This window comes from Trichosurus vulpecula, chromosome 5 (assembly GCF_011100635.1).
Source record: "Trichosurus vulpecula isolate mTriVul1 chromosome 5, mTriVul1.pri, whole genome shotgun sequence".
Classification (NCBI taxonomy): Eukaryota; Metazoa; Chordata; class Mammalia; order Diprotodontia; family Phalangeridae; genus Trichosurus; species Trichosurus vulpecula.
The window spans coordinates 110,321,531-110,347,038 of NC_050577.1; the positions used below are offsets into that span (position 1 = coordinate 110,321,531).

Sequence of the window (25,508 nt, forward strand, 5' to 3'; positions counted from 1 at the left end):
CTCTTACAATGCCCTTCTCATCAATGGTAACTTCCAAATCCTGTCTTGAATAGATTTAATCCCCAGTGGAGTATATACTGATACCTCAAAACAGAGAGTGTGTGCATATATGTATATACTCTGATTTCTTCCTAGCTGTTATCTAAATTAACAACAATTAAAGAGATAAAGAATCCTTCTTGGACCTTCTGGCAATCTTTTCTTTCTTCTGATGTCCATTTTGAAATATTTTTCTTAAAGAATTTTCTCTTCCCTAAGTTGAAAAAAATTCATAAAATAAATTTTAAAAAACCCACTCAATTTGATTTTCCACAATTTCGTCTCTATTTTTTCTGAGCCTTTAGATTTCCCTCTGGATTAATCCACTTCTCCCAATGGATTATACAACACTTATGTGTTATGCCTGCTTGTTGAGAATAGTAACTGATCTCTTATTTAAAAAAATATATATATATGTATATATATATATATATACATATATATATATATATATATAATTTTGCTTTAACCCAGAATAATGCTCATTCCTGAAGACTGGGCCTATAGAATCAGGATTCAGAGGCGAAAGGGACCTTAGAATTTATCTTGCCCAACTTCTTCATTTTATAGATGAGCCAACTGAGAGCTAATCGATAAGCAAGTGTTACCAAATGCCATGCATTGTGCTAAACAAAGAATAATACAAAGGCAAAAAGAAAACAGTCTTTGCCATAGAGGAGTTTGCTCCTTATTATAGTAGAGCTGACAACATACTCATACACAGATTTATTTTGTTTACTGGTTTCAGCTGTGTCCAAATCTTTGTGACCCCATTTGGGGTTTTCTTGGCAAAAATACTGGAGTGGTTTGCTATTTCCTTCTCCAGCTTATTTTACAGAAGAGGAAACTGGATCAAGTTGCTTGTCCAGATAGGGTCAAGTGACTTGCCCAGAGTCACACAGCTTGTAAGTGTCTGAGGCTGGATTTGAACTTGGGAAGATAAGTCTCCTTACTCCAGGTTCAGTTCTATCCACTGTGCCACTTAGCTGCTCTAAGCAGGTCTGTAACATAATATAGATAAATGGTAACCTTGGAAAGGAAGGCATTAACAGTTGGTGTATGAATAAATGAGAGTGTATGTGTGTGTGTGTGTGTGTGTGTGTGTGTGTGTGTGTGTGTGTATGTATGTCTATGTGTGTGAAGATTTTGAAAAAGCCTTAGAAAGTTGATACTCAGAATGAGTCTTGAAGGGAACCAGAAAGGTGAAGATTGAGAACATTCCAGGCATGTAGGACAATGGCCCATACAAAGGCATAGGGAAGAGAGAGTATCTTGTGTAAGGAGCAGAAAGAAGGCCAGGATTGCTGTATTATAAAGCGTGTAGAAGGGAATCTGGTACAATTAGCCTATAAAAGGACTGGTCCAGCATGTGAGGAGCTTTAAAAGCTAAACAGGGGTTTATATTTGGTCCAAGAGATGATTGGGAATCACTAGAATGTACTCAGTAAAGGGATTGATTTGCTGAATAATGGGCATAATTTGGATTATAATCCACCAGAGAAGTCCGAGGCATTTTGAGAATAAGGGCTCCAAGGGTCCTCTGGCATCATTTCATTTGGGGAGCAGGAAGGGTTAAGGCATATGCAGTGAGGCTCTTGCCTTCCTTTGGTGCAGGAGACAAAACGTGCAATCAACTATGCAAATATCCTAAGCAAGGGGAAGTATTATCTATAACTAAACTAATTACTCCTTTACTTAGTAGAACAGAGAGGCTTTGGGCCCGTTAATTGGGTATTGTTTTGGCTCACTTGATTTTTAAGAGATTAAAAAAATAATCATTTTGCTCTAAACCCCCAAACTCCTCTCTTTCAAATAGGCTTCATTGCAAGGATTCATTTTCTTTACCTATAAAATCACAAGGCAGGTTTATCCCAAGAGTGAGATAGTGAGGGATATGAAAGCTTTTATGATTCTTAAACTTTCACTGCTCACTCTGCTAAATAGAGCCCTGAGGTGATATAGGATAACTGGGTGGAGCTCAATAGTATCTTATTCCAGAAAGCCAATTTATAATTCAATTCAATTTTTAGTGAGTCTGTTCTTTCTGCAAAGCTTTGTGCTAGGTGCCAAGGATACAAAGATAGAGAGATACAGCATAGGCCCTGCTCTCAAAGTAGCTTGCTGTGGTGAGCAGAGTGTCAAACTTGGCTTTAGGAACACCTGGGTTCAAATTCTACACACTGGCTACTCCTTGTTATTTGACCCCTCTAAGTATAAGTTTCTTCTTCTGTAAAATGGGGATAATAATGTCTTTCCCTTAAGGTAATACTTACTTCATGAGGTTGTGGTCATTATACCTATTTAAATGTCTGTATTATTAGTCACGGAGCCCAAGACAAACTCAAATTTTATCAGATTCTGAAATGTTCTGAATCAATCCAAGAAGCAAGAGCCTTCTTTTATATGACTTACTTTTTTCCTCCTTACTCCTACCCCTAACCTATACATGAAAGGAATCTCCATTATAACACATCCACCAAGTGATTGTTGGATCTCCAAGGTCCAGATCTCCAAATTCCAATTCAGTGAGCTTTAGTCAAAGTCATGTTGCCTCCACGTACCACAGAGCCTCTCATCAGAGCACAGTGAGGCCAAGAATTAGGTTCCCAGGTGAGCCATTTGGCTTCACCACAAAGTCACAAAATTGTGTACTCCATACTCCTGGCAGTTTTCTTTAGAAGGCACATTATTTTTCTTTTCTTTTTCAACATTCACTTCTATTTATTTATTTTTGGCCTTTGTTCTTTTTTTAAAATTAATTAATTTATTTTTAGTTTTCAACATTCACTTCCATAAATTTTAAAATTTTTTGCTCTCCCTCCCCAAGATGGCTTGCAATCTGTTATAGGCTCTACATATACATTCCCATAAAACATTTTCACATTAGTATGTTGTATAGAAGAATTATAACAAATGAGAGAAACTATGAGAAAGAAACAAAACAAAACAAACAAAAAGAAGAAAATAGTCTGTTTTGCTCTGCATCCCAACTCCATAGTTCTTTAGATGTGGATGGCATTTTCCATCATGAACTCTTTGGAAATGTTTTAGGTACTTGCATTGCTGAGATGTGCTAAGTTTGTCAAAATCAGTCATTGCACACTGTGGCTGTTACTGTATACAATGTTCTCCTGGTTCTGCTCACTTCATTCAGCATCAGTTCATATAAGTCTTTCCATGTTTTTCTGAAGTCCATCTGGTCATCATTTCTTACGGCATCTTAGTATTCCATCACAATCATGTACTACAACTTCTTCAGACATTCCCCAATTGATGGACATCTCCTCAATTTCCAGTTCTTGGCCACCACAAAGAGAGCTGCTATTAATATGTTTGTACAGGCACATTACTTTTCATAGGCAACTAGATGGTGGAGTGGATAAAAAACTAGGCCTAGAGTCTGGAGGACCTACTTTCGGATCCATCCTCAGACACCAGATGTGTGATCCTGGGCAAGTCACTTATCTCTCAAGTCTGCTTTGAGATCCTCAGGTGTAAAATGGGGTTAATAATAGTATGTACCTCACAGGGTTGTTGTCAGAATCAAACAAGATAATAATTGCAAAGCACTTACAGTGTGTGCTACATGGTAGGCTCTTAATAAATACTTATTAAACAATACTTAATACTTAATAAATATATATATGTAATTCTTAAATAATAAATAATGGGGAGAAGGAAAGAGATCATGCTTACATAGGTCACTTTTTTGGAGGGGACCTGTGATTTCATTGCTGTTGGGAACTTCAGCTGTGGAAATACAGCAACTTCTTTTGTGATAATAATACTAACTATATTAATATAATACTAAAAGTATTTGGATGTATTTTCTCATTTGATCTTCACAACAGCACAGTAAGATAGGTACTATTATGATTCCCATTTTACACAGCGGGAAACTGAAGTTAGGTAAGTAACATACCTCGGATCACATAATCTGTAGATGTCTGAGGCAAAACTGGAACTCAGATCTCCTGGCCCTCAAGCCCTCTATTTACTACGCCATGTAGCTGCCATTGCCTCTAGTGGTAACACAACTGGTATGTGTCAAAAGTAGTATTTGAAATCAGGTCTTCCTCGGTCAAAGTCAAAACCCATATTCACTCTGCTAAACCGCCTTTCTAATCTCTAAAGATTACAAGATTGCGATCAAAAATATTACAAAACAAAGTCATGGCCCTGGGTGATTAAATTGTGTTATGACTAAAGACCCACAATGAGACCAAAGAATGATCTGGATAGAACAAGGATGAGAAGGATTTGAATAATTGGGTATCTCCAAAGCTAGATATCAGATGAATAGCTGATTTCTCAACAATACAATGGTCTGAGACAATTCTGAAGGATTTATGATGAAAAGTATTATCCATCTCCAGAGAAAGAACTGATGGAGTTTGAATGCAGATTGAAGCATACTTTTAAAAAAAACACCTTATTTTTTCTTGCTTGTTGTGTTTTCTTTCACAATGTGACTAATATGAAAATTTATTTTGCACGACTGCAAATGTATAACCTGCATCAAAGTGCTTACCTTCTCAGGGTTGGGGGAAGGAGGGAGAGAATTTGGAAATCAAAATATAAAAAGTGAATGGTAAAAATTGTTTTTACATGTAATTGGGGAAAAATAAAATGTTAAATGAAAATTTTTCAAAATTAAAAAAAAAAACGAAGTAGCTTGAGAGTAGCATGTGACTGTCTATGTGTCTATGATCTTCCAAATCTTTTGAGACAGCAGATTATTAGACCTAACCTCAAGATGTTTGGAATAAATTCTTTTTTTATTTCCAACATTCTATAAAGAGTAGGTGATTCAAAAATTTTGTTGGCTAGTGACATTAGCAGGGATTGGATTTGGCTTTGATGGAACAGACCCTGTAGGAATACGGGGAACAGGAAAATGTCAGTCCTCAGCTGCCACCAATGCTTTCAGGCCTTAGATGGGGCTTTTGAATGAAGTCACCTTGGGACTTCAGCTCACTGAGATCTGGAACTCTTTCAAATTCTGCATATGTGTGAGAAATCTGCTGTGGGAACTCAAGGGAGTTAGAGGATTTCTAGCACGGCCGGGTCTTCCAGTGTGTTTGTCTTTGCTACATTGGAGAAAGATAGTAGAAATGAGAGTGTAAGCTGGGCTTTTCATATGAAGCTCTGGATAACATTTTAAAACGAAACACATTCAAAGTCTGCCTCTCTCTTTGGGAAAGGTAAGAGTTAGTACTTAAACATACATAGTAGTTTTCTAGTTCCAAAAGGATTTGAAAAATTTCATGTATTTTATCTCATGAGATCTCCTGTGAAATTGTGGGGGAGAACATAGGATCACAGATACAGAGCTGTAAGAGGCCTCTAAAGGTAGCCATCATTTGCAGTTTGGGAAACTGAAGCCCATAGAAGAAATGAACATTTGTTCCATCTCACCAGTAGGAAAACTGAGGCTAGATAGGTTGTGACTTCTCTATGGTTCCCAAGGTAGTCAATACTAATGCCAAGGATAGACTCCTGTCTCTTAAATTCCTTTCCACAGGTAGGATCAAATTTACTTATGGCAGCTTGGTGGCACAATGAGTTTGGGAGGGTTCAAATCCTGCGTCAGGCATTGTACTAGGTGTACAACTATGGGCAAGTTGCCTACCTTCTCTTTAGCATGTTTCCTCATCTATAATAATTGTACCAGCCTCAGAGGGTTGTTGTGAGGCTCAAACAAGATAAACTAGTTGATGCTTCCAAATCTTAAAGTACTATAGAAATGTTGGCTGTTATGGATTCGCTACTTTCTCCCTTCTTGCTTTCTATAGTCTGTCATTTGGTTCATCAGGAAATACTGATGATATTCATGATTCTAGAGACTAAAGTTATGTGTCCACATGCAAAATAAACATGATATCTTCAAATGAGCTATATATTTTGTTCCTTAAAGACCCATGTGATTTACTACTCAATCAACCTAAGTGCCATGATTAACTTGGACCTGTGGAATTGGAAGGGACCATAGAAGTCATTTAGTCCAACTATCCCATTTGACAGCCAAGGCCCAGAAATATTAAATAGCTTGCCCAAGTCACGGAGGTAGAAAATGTCAGAACCAGGATCTGAACTTAGCTCCTTTGACTTGGAATTTAGTACACTATAGATCATACCATGTTGCCCGTAATTCAGCGTGAGATAGAGTACTTCCTGGTCATACTATTGTTTGGGTTAGTTTACAGAAGGAGCCATGACTTTACACAGAGACCTGCAAGATGGTGGCCAGAGTGGATGTCATTGAGATATCCCTGTTTCTCCTGGTAGAATATAAGCTTCTTAAGGGCACGGAGTGTTTCATTTTTTTTCTCTTTATATTTCTATTCTCATCGCCTTGCACATACTTAAGAAATGCTTACTGAATTGAATTGATTTGTATGCCAATGAACTAGCAGGATAGCAACTGACATACATGGAGGAAACCTCTCCCATTAGTACCTCTGCAGGCTTTGAATGCTATTTAACAAATGGTTGTCTGTAGAGTCATGTGTAGGGAGTGTATTGCATTTTGCAAGAGAATGCTTAGCTGATTATAGAAGAGCTCTTGGTTCAGTAGCTCTCATAGAGAAAAAGATGAAAATTGGGCAAATACAATTAATACCAATTTTGCTGGGATCCAATCTTCCAGAAATGGAGAGTGGAATTCTTTCATCATGGAGTTCAATCAGCTCCCCCATCTGACTTAACTTGACACTGCTTTCTTCTTGTTTCTCTGTTAATCCCCAGAATGCAGCCACAACAGCAGCAACAGCAGCGTCGAAAATTTGCAGCTGCCTTCCTGGCATTCATTTTCATTTTGGCAGTTGTGGACATTGCTGAAGCTGGCAAGAAAGAGAAACCAGGCAAGTAAAAGATCCTCTTGGGTCTGAGGTAGAGTCAGGTAGCTAGCATCACTCTTTATTCCCAAAGGCCTTCAGGCCACAAAGGGTAGGCAACAACAATCCTTTCTGGTATAATCTTACATCAAGGAAGGGCAAAGATTTAGAATTGGAGGGACTTTTGAAGTCTTCTAGATCAACCTTTCCTTTTTACAGATGAAACAACTAAGGCCCAGAATGGTGAGGTGACTTACATAAAGTCACACAGGGGATAGACAGGATTTGAATTCAAGTTCCTTGACTCCAGAGCAAATACTCTTTCCAGTAAATCATGCTATTCTACAGTAAAGCTGAATCCTAGCAAAAGGGAAGTAACTTAACTATGACAGTTAATCTCACTGTAGGTACTGCTTTTTTTAGTAAGTGTTAGCTGCTTTGGATCGCTGATTCTAAATATTGGCCACTTATCCAACACACGTTTTATGGCACATTCCAAAGGATCAGGAGGGTACATGAGAAGGTTGCGTGCTTAAAGAAGCTTGCCTTAATGCTGTTTATTTCCTTTCTATTCCCTTCAGAAAAAAAGGTGAAGAAATCAGACTGTGGGGAATGGCAGTGGAGTGTGTGTGTCCCAACCAGTGGGGATTGTGGTCTGGGTACCCGGGAGGGCACTCGGACTGGTGCAGAGTGCAAACAAACTATGAAGACCCAAAGATGTAAGATCCCATGCAACTGGAAGAAACAATTTGGAGGTAAATATATGTATCACCTTCTCATTGTCTTTCACTATTTCATTTTCTATTTTTCTTGAATTATTTTCCCCATTCATCTCCTTGAATTTTTGGTAGCAATTCTTTAATGGTACAGTGATTCATTATATTAATCTAATTTTTGGATGCATTTTGTTTTTATATCACAATGATTTATGAACATACTCCTCTTTCCCCTTCCCTTATAACAATAATTTAGAAAAAAAGCAGTTTAACAAAACCAACTAACACACTGCTTGTATCTGGTGTTTGCAACATTTTATACCCATAATCCTCACCTCTCCCATGAAAGGAAGAGTATTTTTCTTTCATTTTTTCCCGGGGATGTTATAAATATATAATGTCCATCTTCATTTTTTGTTTTATTTATGTCATCATAGTAATATAGATTGCTTATTTCACTGTACATCATTTGATATAATTTTTCATATTTTTCTAAATTCTTTATCTTCTTTGTATCTTATGGCAAGATAATATTCTATTATAATCATGTAATAATTTTTTATTTTTAGCCTTTGCCCAATCAATGGGTACTTACTTTGTTTTCAGTTCTTTGCAACAACCAAAACAACAAATGAAGCAATACAAAACAAAACCAAAGCAACAAAAATTACGGTATATTTGGGGCCTTCCTGTCTTTGTATTGCTTAGGGACATATGACAGAAGTGAAATCTTTGCAATCAAAGGGCGCATTATCCATTGGCCCTCACATTATCACTTCCCTTCTTTCCTGGGTTGAATTTCCCAATCCTTATACTCCTAAGTCTAATGTTGAAGTCTTACTGAACAAATTTTTGAGTCCATTCCTAGCCAGGGGCATTAGATTAAACAATTTTTCCCTCTGGGCCTTTCTATAATGTATGTCATATGTCATCATTTCAGAATGAGCCCTGTATAAAGTCACCCTTTATGGAGGGAAATACTGTACAAAATGTGTGATTTAGTGGTATTGAACACAAGGAGCAGGTATACTTGGCAGAGAAAGGTAAGGCATCTTTGTACTTAAATTCCTTAGGATAAGACCTAAAGACCTATCTGTTGGAAATCTGAAATATTTCTTTATTTTTACTGTGCAATAGTGAGCTCATCCTGAAATGTCTTTTGGGTTTCTTTCTTGTTTTTAGCAGAGTGCAAATACCAGTTCCAGGCCTGGGGAGAGTGTGACGCAAACACTGCCTTGAAGACAAGAACAGGAAACCTGAAGAGAGCTCTTCATAACGCTGAATGTCAGAAGACGGTCACCATCTCCAAGCCATGTGGGAAAGTTACCAAACCCAAACCACAAGGTAGATTCTGATGGTTACAGTATAGTTTTATGTGTTCGTTGGAATTATATAAGATCTGGATCTGTGAAAATCCGGATAATTTAGAGAGAAGTTTTAGGATTTTTCTTAGTTAAAGAAGAGCTGGAAGAGTCCCAAACCATAGTGAAATTGTCGGTAGATATTGTTGTCAGAGGACAACTTCTTACAGATAAAAACTCCTTCAGGCCTTCTTATTTTTGTGATTCTTATCTACATATTTTTAGACATAATAGAAAACAAAGATGTATTTGTAAATATGTTTATACTTAATATATTTATATGAATCCTTCATAAAGAATAGATACATAACACCTTGGAAATCTCTCTTCATTTCTCTATTTAGCACGTCAGGGTTTAGTAGTGTCTCATTTAGGCTGTCCACATGTACTACTGATAGGACATAATTAGTGCACCTGCTTTTCTAATCATGCACCCTCAATAATATCTGTCCCATCACTTCTGATATGCAAGTTGTTGAAAACAAGTGTCAGCCTGCTTATACCCATAGCACAAAATACCCTTAGCATCATCAATTATTTTAATTCTTCTGAGATCATGGTGCTCCTTAACAGACAATTTCTTTTTTTTAATTTCTTTTTTATTTTTAGATTATAACACTCATTTCCACAAGTTTTTGAATTTCAAATTTTCTCCCTCTTCCTCTCCTCCCCGAACCCCTGAAGATGGCATGTAATCTGATATAGGTTCTACATATACCTTAACATTAAACTTATTCACACAACAGTCAAGTTGCAAAGAATTATATAGCAGAAACAAAACCAAAAAAGAAGAGAAAAAAAGAGAACAAATCATTTGCCTCAATCTGCATTCAGACTCCATAATTCTTTCTCTGGATGTGTTTAGCATTTTCCATCATGAATCTTTTGGAGCTGTCTTAGAACCTTGTATTGCTGAGAAGAGCCAAGTCTATCAAAGTTAGTCATCACAGATACGCAAGTAATTTCTAAAAAAAGTAATGGTATAGCATTTTGCCAATAAATATTGCAAACAAAAACCAAAAATAGTCTCCCACTGAAAAACAAAACAAAGCAAAATTTATCAATACTGTGGATAGTGGCCACTAAAGGAGTATTTAACGCCCATGAACCCATTTTCTCCAGGTGGGTTTGCCAATTTCATGCCATTTCCCTCCCAGATTTCATCAATTTCAGGCTGATCATTTCATACAAGTGAAGGCTTTGCTTGTTTATAGTGGCTGAGGAATTTTGAAATTGATGATATCTAGAACCTCAGGTTATTTTTGGTGGCTGGTATGTGTGTATATGTATGTGTGTATGTGTATTTGGCAGTGGACATAAAAATGCTTCTGCTCCTATCATCATCCATAGATGGATTATCTAACTAAAGAAAACAAGCCTATTCATTGGTTAAAACATAAAAATGTAAGAAATAGATTTTTGAAAACAAAGTGCTAGAGAAATTCAGCATCATCTGCTATGGAAGCAAGAAATATTAACAAGACTACTTTGTTGCTCTAATAAATTTTATGAGTCCAATTGTGATTCATTCAACAAACATCTATTGTGTGTATGGTACTATGATAGGCACTAACAGAATTCGTAAATGTATATTGAGAGGACCAGTGATTGTCTTAGTGGTTGGGGAAGAAACTGTGAGAGTTATTAAGTCAGAGAGGGTTCAATGAGTGGGAGAGAGTGAGTACATGCAAGGAAGATGCGTGAGAGAGAAATATTATGATCGAATGGGTCTATGGAAGGGAAATAGGGGAACTAGTTAGAAAAGTCATTCTAGGATGTTGACTCAATGAAGTGAGCTCTCTACTTTGATTGGACTGCTGAATATTTCCCACTTTTCCTCTTCTTCTGTAAACTTCAAAGGAAGGGACTTTTTGACCAAGTGTAATATACTATTAAAGATACAACATAAGTTTTTGCTTCAGTCTACCATGTTGAAAATAACCATAGGTGAAAATCTCTCAAATGGGGATATTTTTGTTCATTTTCAATGTCTTTTGATGGAATTTGAGACAAGATTGCTTAGAGTATCTGCACTGAGTTAGGCCCAGTTTGCAAAGTTACTGGTTATACTTGAAAGAGACAGGAGAGGGTAGTGTAGCATCTCCAAAAGAGTAGTTACCAATTTCACAGTCAATCTTCTGAGCTCACAAAGCAACTCTTCTCTTTTTGTCACAGACTCTCGTTAATACAAGACACTCATTTTTCTCCTAATCAATTGAGCTTACTAATGAATTCTGTTACAGCATCAGGCACAAAGTACTGGGAATAATTTATACCAGGAGTAGTGGCGGTGTAGTGTCTCAGATGATTTGCTTGGTGGGCATCAAATAGATTTCCAACTGAGCCAGATGTTTTTTTAGATTAAATACAAGTCTAACATAAAAGTTGGTATAGGTTGATTGTGTGTTTATGGTAGTTTCATATCTATGAGTGAAAACAATAGTCTTCGCTTTTTTCATTTTTAGCCTTAGGATTAGCTTTAAACTTTTCCAACATGTTTTTTTTTTCCTTGCTCTAATCAACAGTTGAGGAAAAAAACCCAAGTCAACCATAGGCACAAATTCTTCTCCATGGATTTTTTTTTGTGTGTGGGGGGAATGGATGAAAATACTTGTAGAGTTTAAATGCCAAAATTGACCTGGTTGAACATCCAAGAGTGACTTTAAGGGTAATGGATGTTGAAAGCTTTTCTGGATTGTGGGGAAAATAATTTATTATACTATTTGGGAAAGTTTATTATGCTGTTTAAATCCAACCTTATATGATTAAATGTTATCCATAGCCAAAACTTAGCTTGACACTGGTAACTCTCTAGGAATACCAGAGATGGCTGAAGGTATTCCCAATTCCCCCAGGCCCCAGAGCCATCCAAAGCATTCTTCTTTTGGGTTACCATATTCAGGAACTCTTGAGAAGTTCACCCCAAGCTTCTATTTGGTATTATTCATATCTATCTTAATCTATCTTGCTTTCAGGCTGCCCTCTTGGCAAAATTGCTCAAGTGCATACTCAGAGTACTTAGAATTCCTGTGTGGGAAACCTTTGCCAAATTCCTATAAAATGTAATTCTTCCAGAATTTGGGTAGAGAGAGCCACTCCTTTTCTGGCTCTTTGTTCTCTACCAAACAGCCTAATAAATTTCTCTAGAAAACTATTTCTAATTTTGGGGTCTGTTCTCACAAACATCAGGATTCCAGTCATGACTCTGCCACTGGGCTTTTACCCAGTGATTATCTAATACAGGGCAAGTCCTTGAATCTTCATTTCTCATCTGTTAGGCATGAACAGTTGGACTAGATGATCTCTGAGGCTTCTTCCAACTCTATAATTCCATGACCTTCTATGCAAGTCAAAGTACCTGATTTATACCCCCTTCTCTTTACTTGTACAAGGTAGGACCAGGTGACAAGAAATGATGTCCAGAATTTTCTTCCCTTTCTCTATCAACACCTCTATCTGCTAATGAAATCTAACTCCATTCAAACATGGGGAGAATAGAAAAAGAATTTTTCCTTGCCATTAAACCTATCATATAAAGTATACAATATCCTTTCTCTTCTTAAAGAGTTGGGGGAGTATGGATATGGAACACTGCATGTCAAATGGAATTTCATGTATATTCCCAATGTTGGTTGGCTGTGCTAAACATTTTTTTGTTTTCTTTTTTATTCATTGTTATTAGAGATGACTGACAACAAAAAGGAGAGGGGTATATTTGGATCTACAGTTGATGTAAAAACAAAGTTTTTTTTAATTAAGTAGAGTGTAGTCATAGAGACTGAGCTTTTGGAGTGGCATTGTAAAAAAAATTCCCGATAACCTTTAATTTCTCCTTAAAATCACTATTTTTGAAAGTGCTACCGTTTGTGTTGCTCTTTTTGGAACTTTACCAAGTTTCCTCTTTTGTCTGACTGACTTTTCAACTGAAAAGATCAAAGGATTAGCGAGTACTTGAGTTCAGGGACTGTGTCTTTCCAGTTGTTTATAAGGCATAGCATCTGGTGGACACTCTCTTAAATAACAAGGAGGGATCATAAAAGTGATTGTTGGTGTTCTGTCTTTGCCAAGGGGTGTCTTGGGTCTTTGAAAAATAACAGAAAAGTTTCACTGCTTTCCCCTTGAATTGTATTAGCTTTGACATCCTATAGGAATGTGCACAGTAGCCCAGCCTAGCTGGTGTGTGGCAGCCTGAGAACACTCAAAGTCCCTTGAATCTATGCTGACAATTTGAAGGAGACAAGCATTTTTGCCAGGCTCTGATGGGCAGAAATTCCTGCAAATGAATCCCCATCTGCTACTCCCCACCATGGCCACTGTAGCTGAATTGATGATTATTTCTCTTTCAACTGACAAAAGAGACAGGATGGGACTTTCTCAGAACATTTTGCTCTTCTTTGTCAGAAGGAGAAAATCTTGAACTTGCTTTCAGGATTCTCTTTCTTTCTTGTTCTCCTAATGGAAATAACTCATTTAGTATCTCTGTGTTTTCCTGCTCATATCAACTCCACAGTATACTTTTCTTTTCTTTTTGCCTCTATTTTTGTGTTTTAACAAGGTGTTCATTTTGATTCTCCCTTCTCTTCCCATCCCGAAGTGCTCAGGGGACCTGGATACTATCTACCATATTACTTTCTGTTCTTTTCCTATCTCTTATAACTGCTCGCCTCTGTCTTTTCAGATTTGTGAAATTTTGCAGAGTTCATCTTAAGTTTTACTTTCATATAGTCTACCTTCAGAACTCTAGCTGTCACTAATTACTTCCCTTCTAGAAGACCCATAGACTTAATGTTAATCCCACACATCTAAGTTGTGTGATTCTATTCCATTTGGCACTTTGCTTATTATATACTATATTTTATGGTCCTTAAATATCTTGTGCTGGTAAGACTCAATTCTCTAGTCAGATAACCTTCTTGAGGGTAGGAATTGTCTCATATCTCTGTGGTACTCTTCACAACATCTAGCATAATTTTGGCACTCAGACAATCTTAATTGAGCTAAATGGAATTGAATTAAGACCAGAACAATGTCCCCACCTCCGCTGGGCAGCCTTTAGAGAGCCCTTGTCCTTCACCCTATGCCCATCCTTCTTTTTTTTCTGTTGAAACTCTCTTTTTCCTTTGGAGTTAACTTTGAGAACTTATTCATGGGAAGGAAGACCAAAATCTCCATTTTTTTGTATAATAGATACTTCAAGTAACCTCCTTCCATTCATACCTTCTCTCCTCTTCCCCACCCAAAACATACATACTTTGGTATTTGCAGACAACTTCTGAGGCTGTAATGATGTGCCAAGCTTTCCCAAATACCTTCCTCACAGAGAGGCATGCAGGTAGCAGGTGGAATGTTAGGCCTGGAGTAAGGAGTTCTGAACTGAGATACAAACTCTGGCACTTACTAGTTAACTAGCGAATCACTTAATTTTTTTGAGCCTTAGATTAATTATCTGTAAAACAGGAATAATGGTCCTACTTATTGTCACAGTTCCCTCAAGTCTTGCCTCAGAGAAAGTACCTTGTACTTTTTAAGAACATAGGCACACATAATATGCTGGTCATAGCTTCACCCTTAGTAATGGGGGTAGATTCCAATTGACTCTATTGTAGGTCAATCTAAGATCATTCTCAGGTGACTTTCTATTGAGTTTTTGCATGGGTGTGTGTGTGTGTGTGTGTGTGTGTTGAAGGAGCGTGCAGGAAGTACATTGCATTTTTTGATAGTTCTGTTAAGAATTTTTTTCTTATATCAATCTTAAATTTGCTTCTTTACAACTTTTACTAATTGCCCTGATTTTACCCTATAGTGCCAAATAGAACAAGTCGAATCTTTCTTCTGTATGCTAACCCTTCAAATACATATACTATTAGAATGACCTGGATCACTGACAGTTGAATTGACTTCCCCATCATTATAAAGGTCCTTTTGTATGGGGGTGGAATTTGATCACAGGCTTCCTTTGCCCTACATCCCTTCACTTCTCAATTCTACTATGAATAAAGGGATACCATAATTATAAATAGAGATTTTTATCATCTCTGTTTTCTATGTAGATTGGATTTATAGACAGAATCTACCATGTTCTTTTGGCTAGGAGACACTATTAGCTGTATCTATTTGCTTATTAATAATATAGTATCCTTTGTATTAAAAATGGTACTACTGACCTCTAGTTGGGCATCTGCCTTTTCTATTAGTTGTAATAATCTATACTTGTCTTTCCATATTCTCTTCTCCCTGGTCTCCTTTTGATCAGGGGCACATTGGTAAGACTCTTAGCTGCATTTAGAGATGAAGTATATGCCCATGGATCAGAGTCAAACAAACTTGTAGAAGAGAATTAAATTCACAACTTTAGCCATAGTATTACCACTTTAAATCAATTGAACTAACAGGTCCCATGAATCACTTCTATTTTTTGAGAGATTAATTTATAAGCACCTTGAGATCAGGGTCTAAGTCATATCTATCACTATATTCTCCATGTCTAACACTGGGTTTGTATATAGGAAGGAAAGAAGGAAATAAACAAGCATTTATGAAGTGCCTGTCATGAGCCATGCACTGTGTTAAGTGCTTTACAAATATCACCTCATTTGATGCTCACACAATCCTGGGAAGTAGGGGCTATTTTTATTTTCATTTTACAGTTGAGGAAAGTGAGACAAACAGAGGTTAAGTGACTTGTCCAAGGCTGCACAGATAGTAACTGTGTGATGCCAGATTTGAACTCTTAGCTTAGGTCTATCTGGATCCAGATCCAGTGCTCTATGCACTGCATCACCTCACTTGTTAGGGACTAAGTAAATACTTTTAAAATATATTCAGTTGAATTGAGAGAAGCCACTTCCCACAAAAAAAATCTTAGCTATCCGCATACGTTATAATATTTTAAAATTATACACAATTGTGTGTTAATAAATAGCCATATCCATGTACAATTATGGATATGTTCATATGTCAATAGATATCAATTGCTACATATATATATCAACATATGATTTTATATGTAGATATATCAATCAATGCATTTTGATATTATCAATTGATGTGTATTGATATATGGATATATACTCTGTGTGTGTGTGTGTATGTGTATTTATCAGCTAGGGGGTACAGTGGACAGAGTGCCTTGCCTAGTCAAGAAGTTATCTTTCTGAGTTCAAATCTGGCCTCAGACTCTTACTAGCTGTGTGAGCCTGGGCAAGTCACTTAACTATTTGCTTCAGTTTCTTTATCTGTAAAATAAGCTGGAGAAGGAAATGGCAAACCATTCTGTTATCTTTGATAAAAGCCAAAAAACAAACAAAAAGCCAAAATCCAAATGGTGTGGTAAAGAGTTGGACATGGCCCAAAAACACCAGCAACATATGTGTATTTGACTAATCCATGTGAGAAAAACTTCCATTGCAGAAACTCCTTCCCCAAAAGCAAATAATTAATTTTGCAGTTATAGAGAGTTGCTTTAGGGAGGTGCTGGGAATGGAACAATTAGTTATTTGTCCATGGTAATTAACTTGTTTGTGTCAGAGCCCAAACTTGAACCTGGGTCTTGTAACCCCAAGATCAGCACACTCATTCTCCAGTATATAAACCACATTCCCTCTACCTCTTAAATTATTCTCTAAAATTAAACTATGGATTGAGTGATGTGCTTATAATTAGCCAGATAAAACCAGGACCACTAAATTGGACTTTTAGCCTATGGCCAAAGTGCATGATGACACATGGAAGCTTCTGGATGTTGTGTTCTCATCCTTATTAAAAAGTCTTGGTTCTAACTGCTGAAACAGATGCAAGAACTGGGAACTGCCAATGTCTGTGGGTCTAAAGTGTCGGTTTTAGGCTGCCCTGATCTCCCTTGGTAAATTCCAAGCTCTGAGCCTCATTAGCCATACACACACACGGTTATACAGTAATTAGTATTAAGGAAGGTCATGTCATAGAACATTGCTCAAACTCATTAGCTGCTGGATTGAGGGGAATTTTAGCTTTAGAAGAACAGGACGGAGAACAATTGTATTTCTTCACTCTTAAGGTAAATCATTCCTCAAAAATTCTCCCTTCCTTTGGACAGTGAACTTATTGAGATTTTTTGATTATCTATATTTATGAACTTCGTGTTGTTTTATCATTAATGTCAGCTAGTTGGCTCAGTGGATAGAGTGCTGGGCCTGAAGTCAGGAAGACCTGAGTTCAAATCCCAACTCTGATGCTTACTAACTGTATGACCTTGAGCATAAGCTCTGTCCTTCTGAATTCTCTCAACTATAAAAGGTGAAAATAATAGAACTTAACCACACAGAGCAGTTGGGAAGATAAAATGAGATGATATTTTAAGGTGCTTAGCACAGCTCCTGGTATATAGTAGGTATTTGATAAATATTCATTTCCTTCCTATGGCAGTGTGCAATCTCTAACCCCATTTGCCTTTATATGTATTAAGTCAAAATCTGATTCTCTGTGATCTTTAAGCATTGTTCAGTTTTGCCCTTTGGGACAGAGATCGAACTTGTGATTTCATTACTGTAGGAATCTCCTGAGGAATGAACTTGCTTGACCAAAGCAGGTTGGCACCTTTTCTGCAATTTATAATCATGGAGACTTACTTTCTGCACAGAGCAGAGGGGACTTCCCCAGAGTCGCATAGTCAACTCTCCATCCACTTTAGTATGCTGTTCCTCCCTTTTGGGACCAAGTACTCTTACCTTCTTTTTATTATTATTGCTATTTTTGGGAGGTATTTGGGGTTAAGTGACTTGCCCAGGGTCACACATGTAGGATGTGTTTGAAGTTGAATTTGAACTTCGGAAGATGAATTCTTCCTGACTCCAGGCCTGGCACTCTATCCACTGTGCCACCTAGATACCTGTCATAATGTATTCTAATCTTGAGTTTGAAGTCTGCTAAATCCTTAGACCTTTTTGTTTTCATGTGAATTTTAGTCAAGCAATTCCTGTCCTTCACAATTCTAAAATTCCAATCACATAGGCCCACTAGCTCTTACCTGGTTTTGTCCTTTTCTGTCACACCTTCATTCATTCAAATTTTAGGCTATCCATCATGATTGAAATCCTCTCACTCCACATCTTCATCTCTTAAAGATCCAGTTCAGGTGCCTGTTGAAGACTTCATGAACTCTGTGCTGATTCCTTCACCCGAAATAATTTCTCGTATGATGTTAGAATAGTTTAGATTTTTTTCTTTTTCCTTCTCACAGTCTACCTTGTAGGACAGAGTGTTTACTTATATGCATTTTGATTTCCTTCCTTTGTATTGGAAACTTAGATCAGGGCCTGTGTGATTTTTAAACTTTCTATATTCCCCAGTGTATAGAGCAATGCCTTGACTATAGTAGGTACCTAATAAGTGTTTGAGGGTACCTAGGTAGTGCATTGGATAGCATGATGGGTCTGGAGCCAGGAAGACTCATCTTCCTGAGTTCAACTTGATCTTCAGGCACTTATTAGCTGTGTGACCCTGGGCAAGTCACTTAACACTGTTTGCCTCAGTTTCCTTATCTGTAAAATAAGCTGGAGAAGAAAATGGCAAACCACTACAGTGTGTTTGCTAAGAAAACCCCAAATGACTGAAATGACTGAACAACAACAAAGTGTTGTTCAGGATTGTAAACTCTTAGAGCTAAAAGTGAACTTAGAGTTCACCTCATTCAATCTTTCACTTAAGGTATGTGGAATAGAATAACTCGATAATATATTGATATAAGGCTATTTAAAATAAACTAAACAACAAATTTTTCCACATTATTACATTTTATGTATGTATATGTATTTACAAACATAATAGATATAGCCGTAAATACAAATACATATGTACAATAGATTATTTTTTGTTAGTCCTGTTCCACTGGACTCTTCTATCACCTCCTTTGTTGGGTGCCTATTTGAGTTAGATGACTTCTAATGTCTAATATGTAGATATTATGTCTATACATCTTAAATATCTATATGCTATTATAGATACTTCTAGATTTAAATATAATATTTATACTTAAGGAGTACTATTAATTATAAATAAAATCCAATTTCACTAAATACTACTTTAGTGACTATTTTTCTTTCCTTTATGTTTCATTATTGTGATATAGGAAGGACCATAGAGAAATAAGAAGTCTATCTGACAGTCAGACAATATAAGCATTTATTAAGAATTTACCACATCCCAGGCACTGTGCTAAGTACTATGGATGCAAAGAAAGGCAAAAACACAGATATGAGTGTGTTTGTATGTATGTGTCCTTATATATGTATGTGTGTGCACATATGTACACATTTGCATATATACATATAAATAGATGTAGATGATAGATATAGACATAGATAGATAAGTATTTTCACTTCCACTACAGGCTTTCCCCATTGTCAGGCTTAGAAATCCAAAAATAGATCTGAAGTGACTTCTCCAGGTTGCTCTGTATTTTTCTGAGAACAACCCAGCATAATAGCTCAGTTCCATATTCCTATTGGCCTAGGTGAAGATGGGAATATTACATTTTTCCCTTTTTGGTAGAAATTTTAACCTTTTGTTTGAAAAACAATTTCCAGGCTCTATGTCACATTTTCCTAATAAATTGTGTGTCATAAACCCATTAGGTCATCTGGCAAAACCTGTGGACTACTTTTTAGGTTATTTTTAAAAATTCACCATTGAAAGAAATAAAGATGTAATTTTGTTACTCAAATACATGGACCTTCCAAGGTTTTAAGAATCCCTGGCTTAGAGAATAGTTCAGTAAAAGTGCATGATAGCATTTAAAATTTGAGAGAATTTTAAATTGGGACCACTAGCCCAATTCCCTGATTTATAGATAAGGAATTGAGATCAGAGAAGTATAATGATTTGCTCAAGATCACAAAGTAAGTGGGAAAATCTAGAATTGAACCTGTCTTCCAACTTGAAATCCAGTGTTATTTCCATTGTGTCATACATATCTAGAAGAAAAGAAACAGGAGTAAAAGTCCTCCTCACATACATCTTCCTCTTTCTATAGGAAATTAAAATGTGTTTTTGAAGTGAAGAGAGGGTGAGTTAAGGCAGCCTCCACACTTTAAGTAAGATAGCAACACACACACACAAACATGCACACACATACACAATACCCACCCCACAAAACCGATGTTCCCCTTGACCAAAATATAGCTTGAAGAAACCAAGAGTAAATGTAGCAAATACACAGAGATGAGACAAGGGTGCTGGCTTTAAAATATTTTCACACAAATTAGCACGTAACTAGGAGCTTTTGCAAGAATTTACTTTTGCAGATAGGTATGGTCATATACATTGCTCTCTTTACAGATCCACATACATGTATAGGTACAAAAACTAATTATGGTAGGCTCAGAAACAATAATTCCATTTCAATAGAACCTTAAGGCTATTGAATATTCTTTCCTCCCAAAAATGCTTTGAGTCCATATATTATTGTATTAGCTGGCCTTTACACAGTGCTTTTAGGTTTGCAGAATGCTTTTTAAGCATTATCCTTTTTAGCCTCACTGTTTTTGTAGATGAGGAACTATTACTCCCAAGTTTTATATTATATTATGAGCCAGGGCACAGAGAAGGAAGGGAAGGGAAAGGGAATAAGCATTTATATAGTACCTACTATATGCCAGGCACTGTACAAGCACTTTTTTTCTTGTTTTTTTTTCAACAAACATTATTCATTTGATCCTCAAAACAACCTTGCAAGGTAGGTGCTATTATTGTCATCCCTATTTTACAGCTGAGGAAACTGAGGCAGATAGGTTAAGTGATTTGCCCAAGGGACACACAGCTTGAACTTAAGTCTTACTGATTCTAGGTCCAGGCTCTATCCACTGAGACACCTAGATGCCTAAGTATTATTATCTCCAATTTATAGATAAAGTAACAGAATCTCAAAGAAATTAAGTGATTTTCCTTTGTTCACACAGCTAGAAAGAGTGGACAAGTTAGAATGCTTGTAGATATACTCAGAGATACACATATACAGATATGCATGCAAATATATGAGATGTACATTCTTGTACACACAGATTTAAAACCAGATCCACATTCACATTGGCACCTGCATTTATACAGACATTGACTTTGACATCCATGTGAATGCCTACACCTATATCTTTACATGTACAGCTAATTCCCTACTCTAGGGAGGTAAGGCTTATAATTTGGCTGCTCAAAGAGAGAGGGTGAAAAGATTGACAGATGAGAAAAGATGGATCAGGGCTCACAGTCAGTAGCTATATGGAGAGAGTGTGTGGAGACAAGAGAGGGGGAGTTGTAAGCTAAGTGCCCAGAAAATGCTAACATTGCAAAACTTAGTTTTTCTGTTGAATAATGCATTCCATTTATTTTATTACTGCTAGCCAAGATCACAAATGTGAGGGTGAAGTATAGCTGTGAATACATTAACTCAAATAGTAAAAAAAAGTATATTACTCTCCATCTGCAATGTAATACTTGTAAAGGTCAATGTTTTCTCCCTGAAGTTCAAATATTGGGAAATTCAGTGAATGGTATCATGTTATGACACATAGCCATGTGATAAGAGTTCACATCATTCCATGTCTGATTAGGCAATTACTAAGCAGTTACCAACCCCCACCATGCCCATAGTACTGGGCTAGTTTGATAGGCCCTTGCTAGGTGTGTTGGTCAGCTGGATCCAAGAGGAAGGAGAGATTGTTATGGAAGTTCCAGAATTATAAAGGCCCACTTAGGGTCATAGAAAACTAATCCATTCAAACTCCAAACCAAGAGTTCCAAAAGACTACATACTTCCCAGGTGTTTGCATTCCCAGAATAGTACACTCATCTCACCTATCCATTGGCTGAGAATCACAGAATCTCACTATTAGAAGGGATCTTAGAAATGATTTATGCCAATCCATATCCAAACATGTACCCCCTCTAGAAGTGGTTACCCTGATTCCATTTGTACATCATTAGTGATAGAAAAGTAGTAAAAAATACTATCTCACAAGATATGCAATTATTCTGTTATAAAAAATTGTGGATGGCTTTTGATTTTACATGGCTATAATTTCTGGATATACCTTCCCTTTCTCCCCACTCCCACACAACCCAATTGAACTCTCTCTTGTAATTATTTAAAACAATTTATCAAAAACTACCAATAGAGTGATAGCATCTGATACTGTATGCAATTATCTGCCACTGTAGTCTCTCACCTCTATGCTGAGAAGAGAGAGGTACATTTTATGATCGTATCTCTGTGGCCAAGATTCAAACCCTGATATGCCAGGTGTAGTCTGATCTATTCAATCAGATACATTTATTGTTCTAATCAGTCAATCAACCAATAATCAATATTTATTGATTACTTACATAATATAGGAACAAACATTTATAGTGTGCTTATTACATATGTCATACCCTTCTGGATGTAGAGGGAGGAGAGGAGAGGAGAGGAAAAAGGTAGAAAGAAGAGGAGAGTGGAGGGGAAGAGAAGAGAGGAGAGTGAAGGGGAGGAGAGGAGAGGAAAAAATGGAGGGGGGGAAGACAGGAGAGGAGATAAAGGTGAGGAGGAGAAGAGGGGAGGAGGGGGCCCTGGGGGGCCAGCCATGATAAGGGATTCTGAGACAGATGATGCTCCAGCAAAGGATATTGATAAGGAACAATAGACAGATAAGGGCCAAACATTTAAGGTTGCCTTGGCATCTGAATGTCAGAATCCATACCCTCTCCTCCATTTTCTGTACAACTTCTTTTTGGAACCTAATAGGAATTGTTGACTAACTACTGTTTTTGGTAGGCAACCTCACCTTTCAGCTGCAGAGAGCCATAGTGCCAAACCTGACTTATCTAAAAGGAATAAAAATAATCAAAGACATTTTAAAAACTCTCCTTAAACCTCACTCTGTGAAGCACTCTTTCAAAAAATAATTTGCAAGTCACTTGTTTGAAATTCAGAATATATTTTCTCCTAGAAACAACATTATAGATAGTGGTTAGGCAAACCTGGATGTTATAGAATGTATTATTATAATAAATCTAATGATGTCCCTGGTTACCCTCCCCCCAAAAGCATATTAAACCAGTAAGATACAGGACTGTGCGAGCCAGACCACTGTTCACTATTGATAACATTTATTTCTGTGGGAAGATGTAATCTGAGTTCTAACTTGAATCTTGGGAACCAGTGGGGGTAGGGGGCTCACCAAGCTTGTTTCTTCATCTGTAAAATGAGAGGGTTGGAGTTGATGATGGTCCTTCCCAGCACTAAATCTAAACAAAGAATACCTCTCCATACAGTAATCAAAATCACCAAGGGTTACCAGATGTAGATGAAATATTTCCCAGGCCCATAGTCTGGGGATGAAGAAACATCCTTCATTAAGCTGAGGCTTTTTCTCTAGCAGACTGGTAAGAAGAGACTGAGGCTCCTGTTAGTAACATACTAGATTGTGGCAAAGACAAGAATGATGAAACAACTCTTGTCCTTGAGGAGCTTATGTTCTATTTGATGGGTGTGCGGAGGAGCATGGAAGAGATGCAACATTTATGGAAGAAAATATAAAGTTATATGGATGTATCTGCCCACCATCCATACTCCCAGTAGAATGTAAGTTCCTCGAAGGCAAACGTTTTCATTTTCTCTTTCTGTTCCTAAGAATAGCACATAGTAGGCTCATAAAAATGCAGAATCATTGATTTCGAGGTGGAAGGGACTATAGAAGCAATCTTGACTGGTCTTCTCTTCTTATAGATGAGAAAAGAAAGAGTCAGGGAAGGTAAATCCTTGACTAGGGTCACACAACTCATAAACATCAGAGAGGGGATTTAAGCCCAGTTTTTCTGACCCTAAGACCTATGCTGCATCCACTCCATTGTATTGCTTATGGATGGGGTTTCATTGTTGTCAGCCATTAGATTGCTGTGAGTCACCTCTACGTTTTTGTGGTAATGCCCTTATTTTAGATCACAACATACTCCTGCAGCTTCATTTAGCTTTCCTGGTTTGCAGAACAAATTATCAGATGGTATCTTGTAGAGGTCTTTATTGCAGACCTCTAGCTTTGTGCCTCCCTCATGGGCTATGTGTTAGTATGTGCATCTGCTTGCATGTACGTATGGGTTATGCCCTTATCATTCTCCCTTGGTGAACTTCTCTATTCCAATGGATTTAATTTTTGTCTTGTTTTCAGCCAATTACAACATAGGCTCCTTTAAGGCATGAACTTTGTTTGTTTTCATGTCCTGGGCACTTAGCAGGCTGGCGCAGAGTAAATGCTTAATGAATACTTGTTGAATGAATGAAGGAATGGGTAATGTCCTAGCTGTTGATGCTCTTTCCTTTGATATTACCCCCATTTGTTCTGCATAATCTTCCATCTACATAGTTGAATCCTCCATTAGAATGTGAGTTCCTTGAAGGGCAAGAACTATTTTTATCTTTCTTTGTATCCTCGGTACTTAGCTTGGTGCCTGGCACGTAGTGAGCACATAATAAATGCTTGTTGATTGGCTGATGGGTTGATTTTGGTCTCTGGCTTTGACAAGGGGTGCATTTTATATTAGGTGATCTGCCCATGATATTAATTTCTTTTTTTTTTCTTTTGGACTTAAATACTAAAACTCAAATACACAATAAGAGAAAGAAACATTATAAATTTAAATATTGAAACTTAAATACAAACGTGATATTAACTTCTGGTGTCTGGTAGACACAGTGAGAACATGTAATAAATATTATTTGGTGAGGTTTGTTTGAGCAGGTAAAGGACACTGATAAAGTAGAGATTCTCTCATTATTAGAACCTGACCAGCATTGATTCCCTCATATAAGAGACTTAAATTGTGGGTGGAGCACAGAATCTCAGAATCCTATTGAAGTTCCATGGTTGTGCTTTTGTTCTTGTATCCCGAGTGCCCAGCCCACAATAATTCTCAAGACATGCATGGTGATTGGTAGCATCCCTCTTAACCCCTCATGCAACTCACCTAGCATCTCCTATGTGCTATATGGAGCCCCCAAACATGCCCATCTCGACTTTGAGTTGGGTGTTTCCTGATCAGAACAGAGATCTTTTCATTAAAATCATCCATGTGAGTGCTTTTCTTAGATAGCTGCAGATGAACCAAATTTGGCACATTCCCTTTGCCTCCCCAAAGGTGATCAAACCCTAGGAACTCAAAAGTTGCCAATTGCTGTTGGATGCTGTGTACAAAGGGCCTTTTCATGGGTTTTCAGGCACACAAAGGTGCTAAGTGAAGCCAGAGAGGAGACAGGGTCTCAGTCCTCCGTTGCCATTCTCTGGAAATATTCACAGAAAGGCTAATTCAGGCAGACTTGCAGGAAAGGGAATGAGGGGAAGAGGGGTGTGCGATGCTAGTCTTCAGCTTTCCACTGAGCTGTGACCTGGTTTCTCTCCCTTGTCTGCTATTTTCCTATTTTATAAACAGGACCTCAAGACAATGCCTTGCATGCCAAGTAGAGGCAGCCAATTGGACAGAAAGAATCATCTTTCTCGCTAAAATATCCTCTTTGGCTTCCACCCTCAACATGAACACACACATAGCATACACACATA

The 25,508-nt window shown here is 37.3% G+C and overlaps 1 protein-coding gene across 2 annotated transcripts in view; it reads left to right on the plus strand.

Annotated features, from left to right (window-relative positions):
• The window catches only part of PTN (pleiotrophin), a 128,960-nt gene that overhangs the window by 98,484 nt on the left and 4,968 nt on the right, over positions 1 to 25,508 (plus strand). The window contains exons 2-4 of one of the 2 annotated variants that reach the window (XM_036759866.1): positions 6,787 to 6,902; positions 7,457 to 7,630; positions 8,774 to 8,935. In XM_036759866.1, the coding sequence (XP_036615761.1) occupies positions 6,788 to 6,902; positions 7,457 to 7,630; positions 8,774 to 8,935 (451 nt within the window). In that variant the 5' untranslated portion in view covers position 6,787. The remainder of the gene's footprint in view (positions 1 to 6,786; positions 6,903 to 7,456; positions 7,631 to 8,773; positions 8,936 to 25,508) is intronic. The other variant, XM_036759867.1, reaches the window with a different exon arrangement.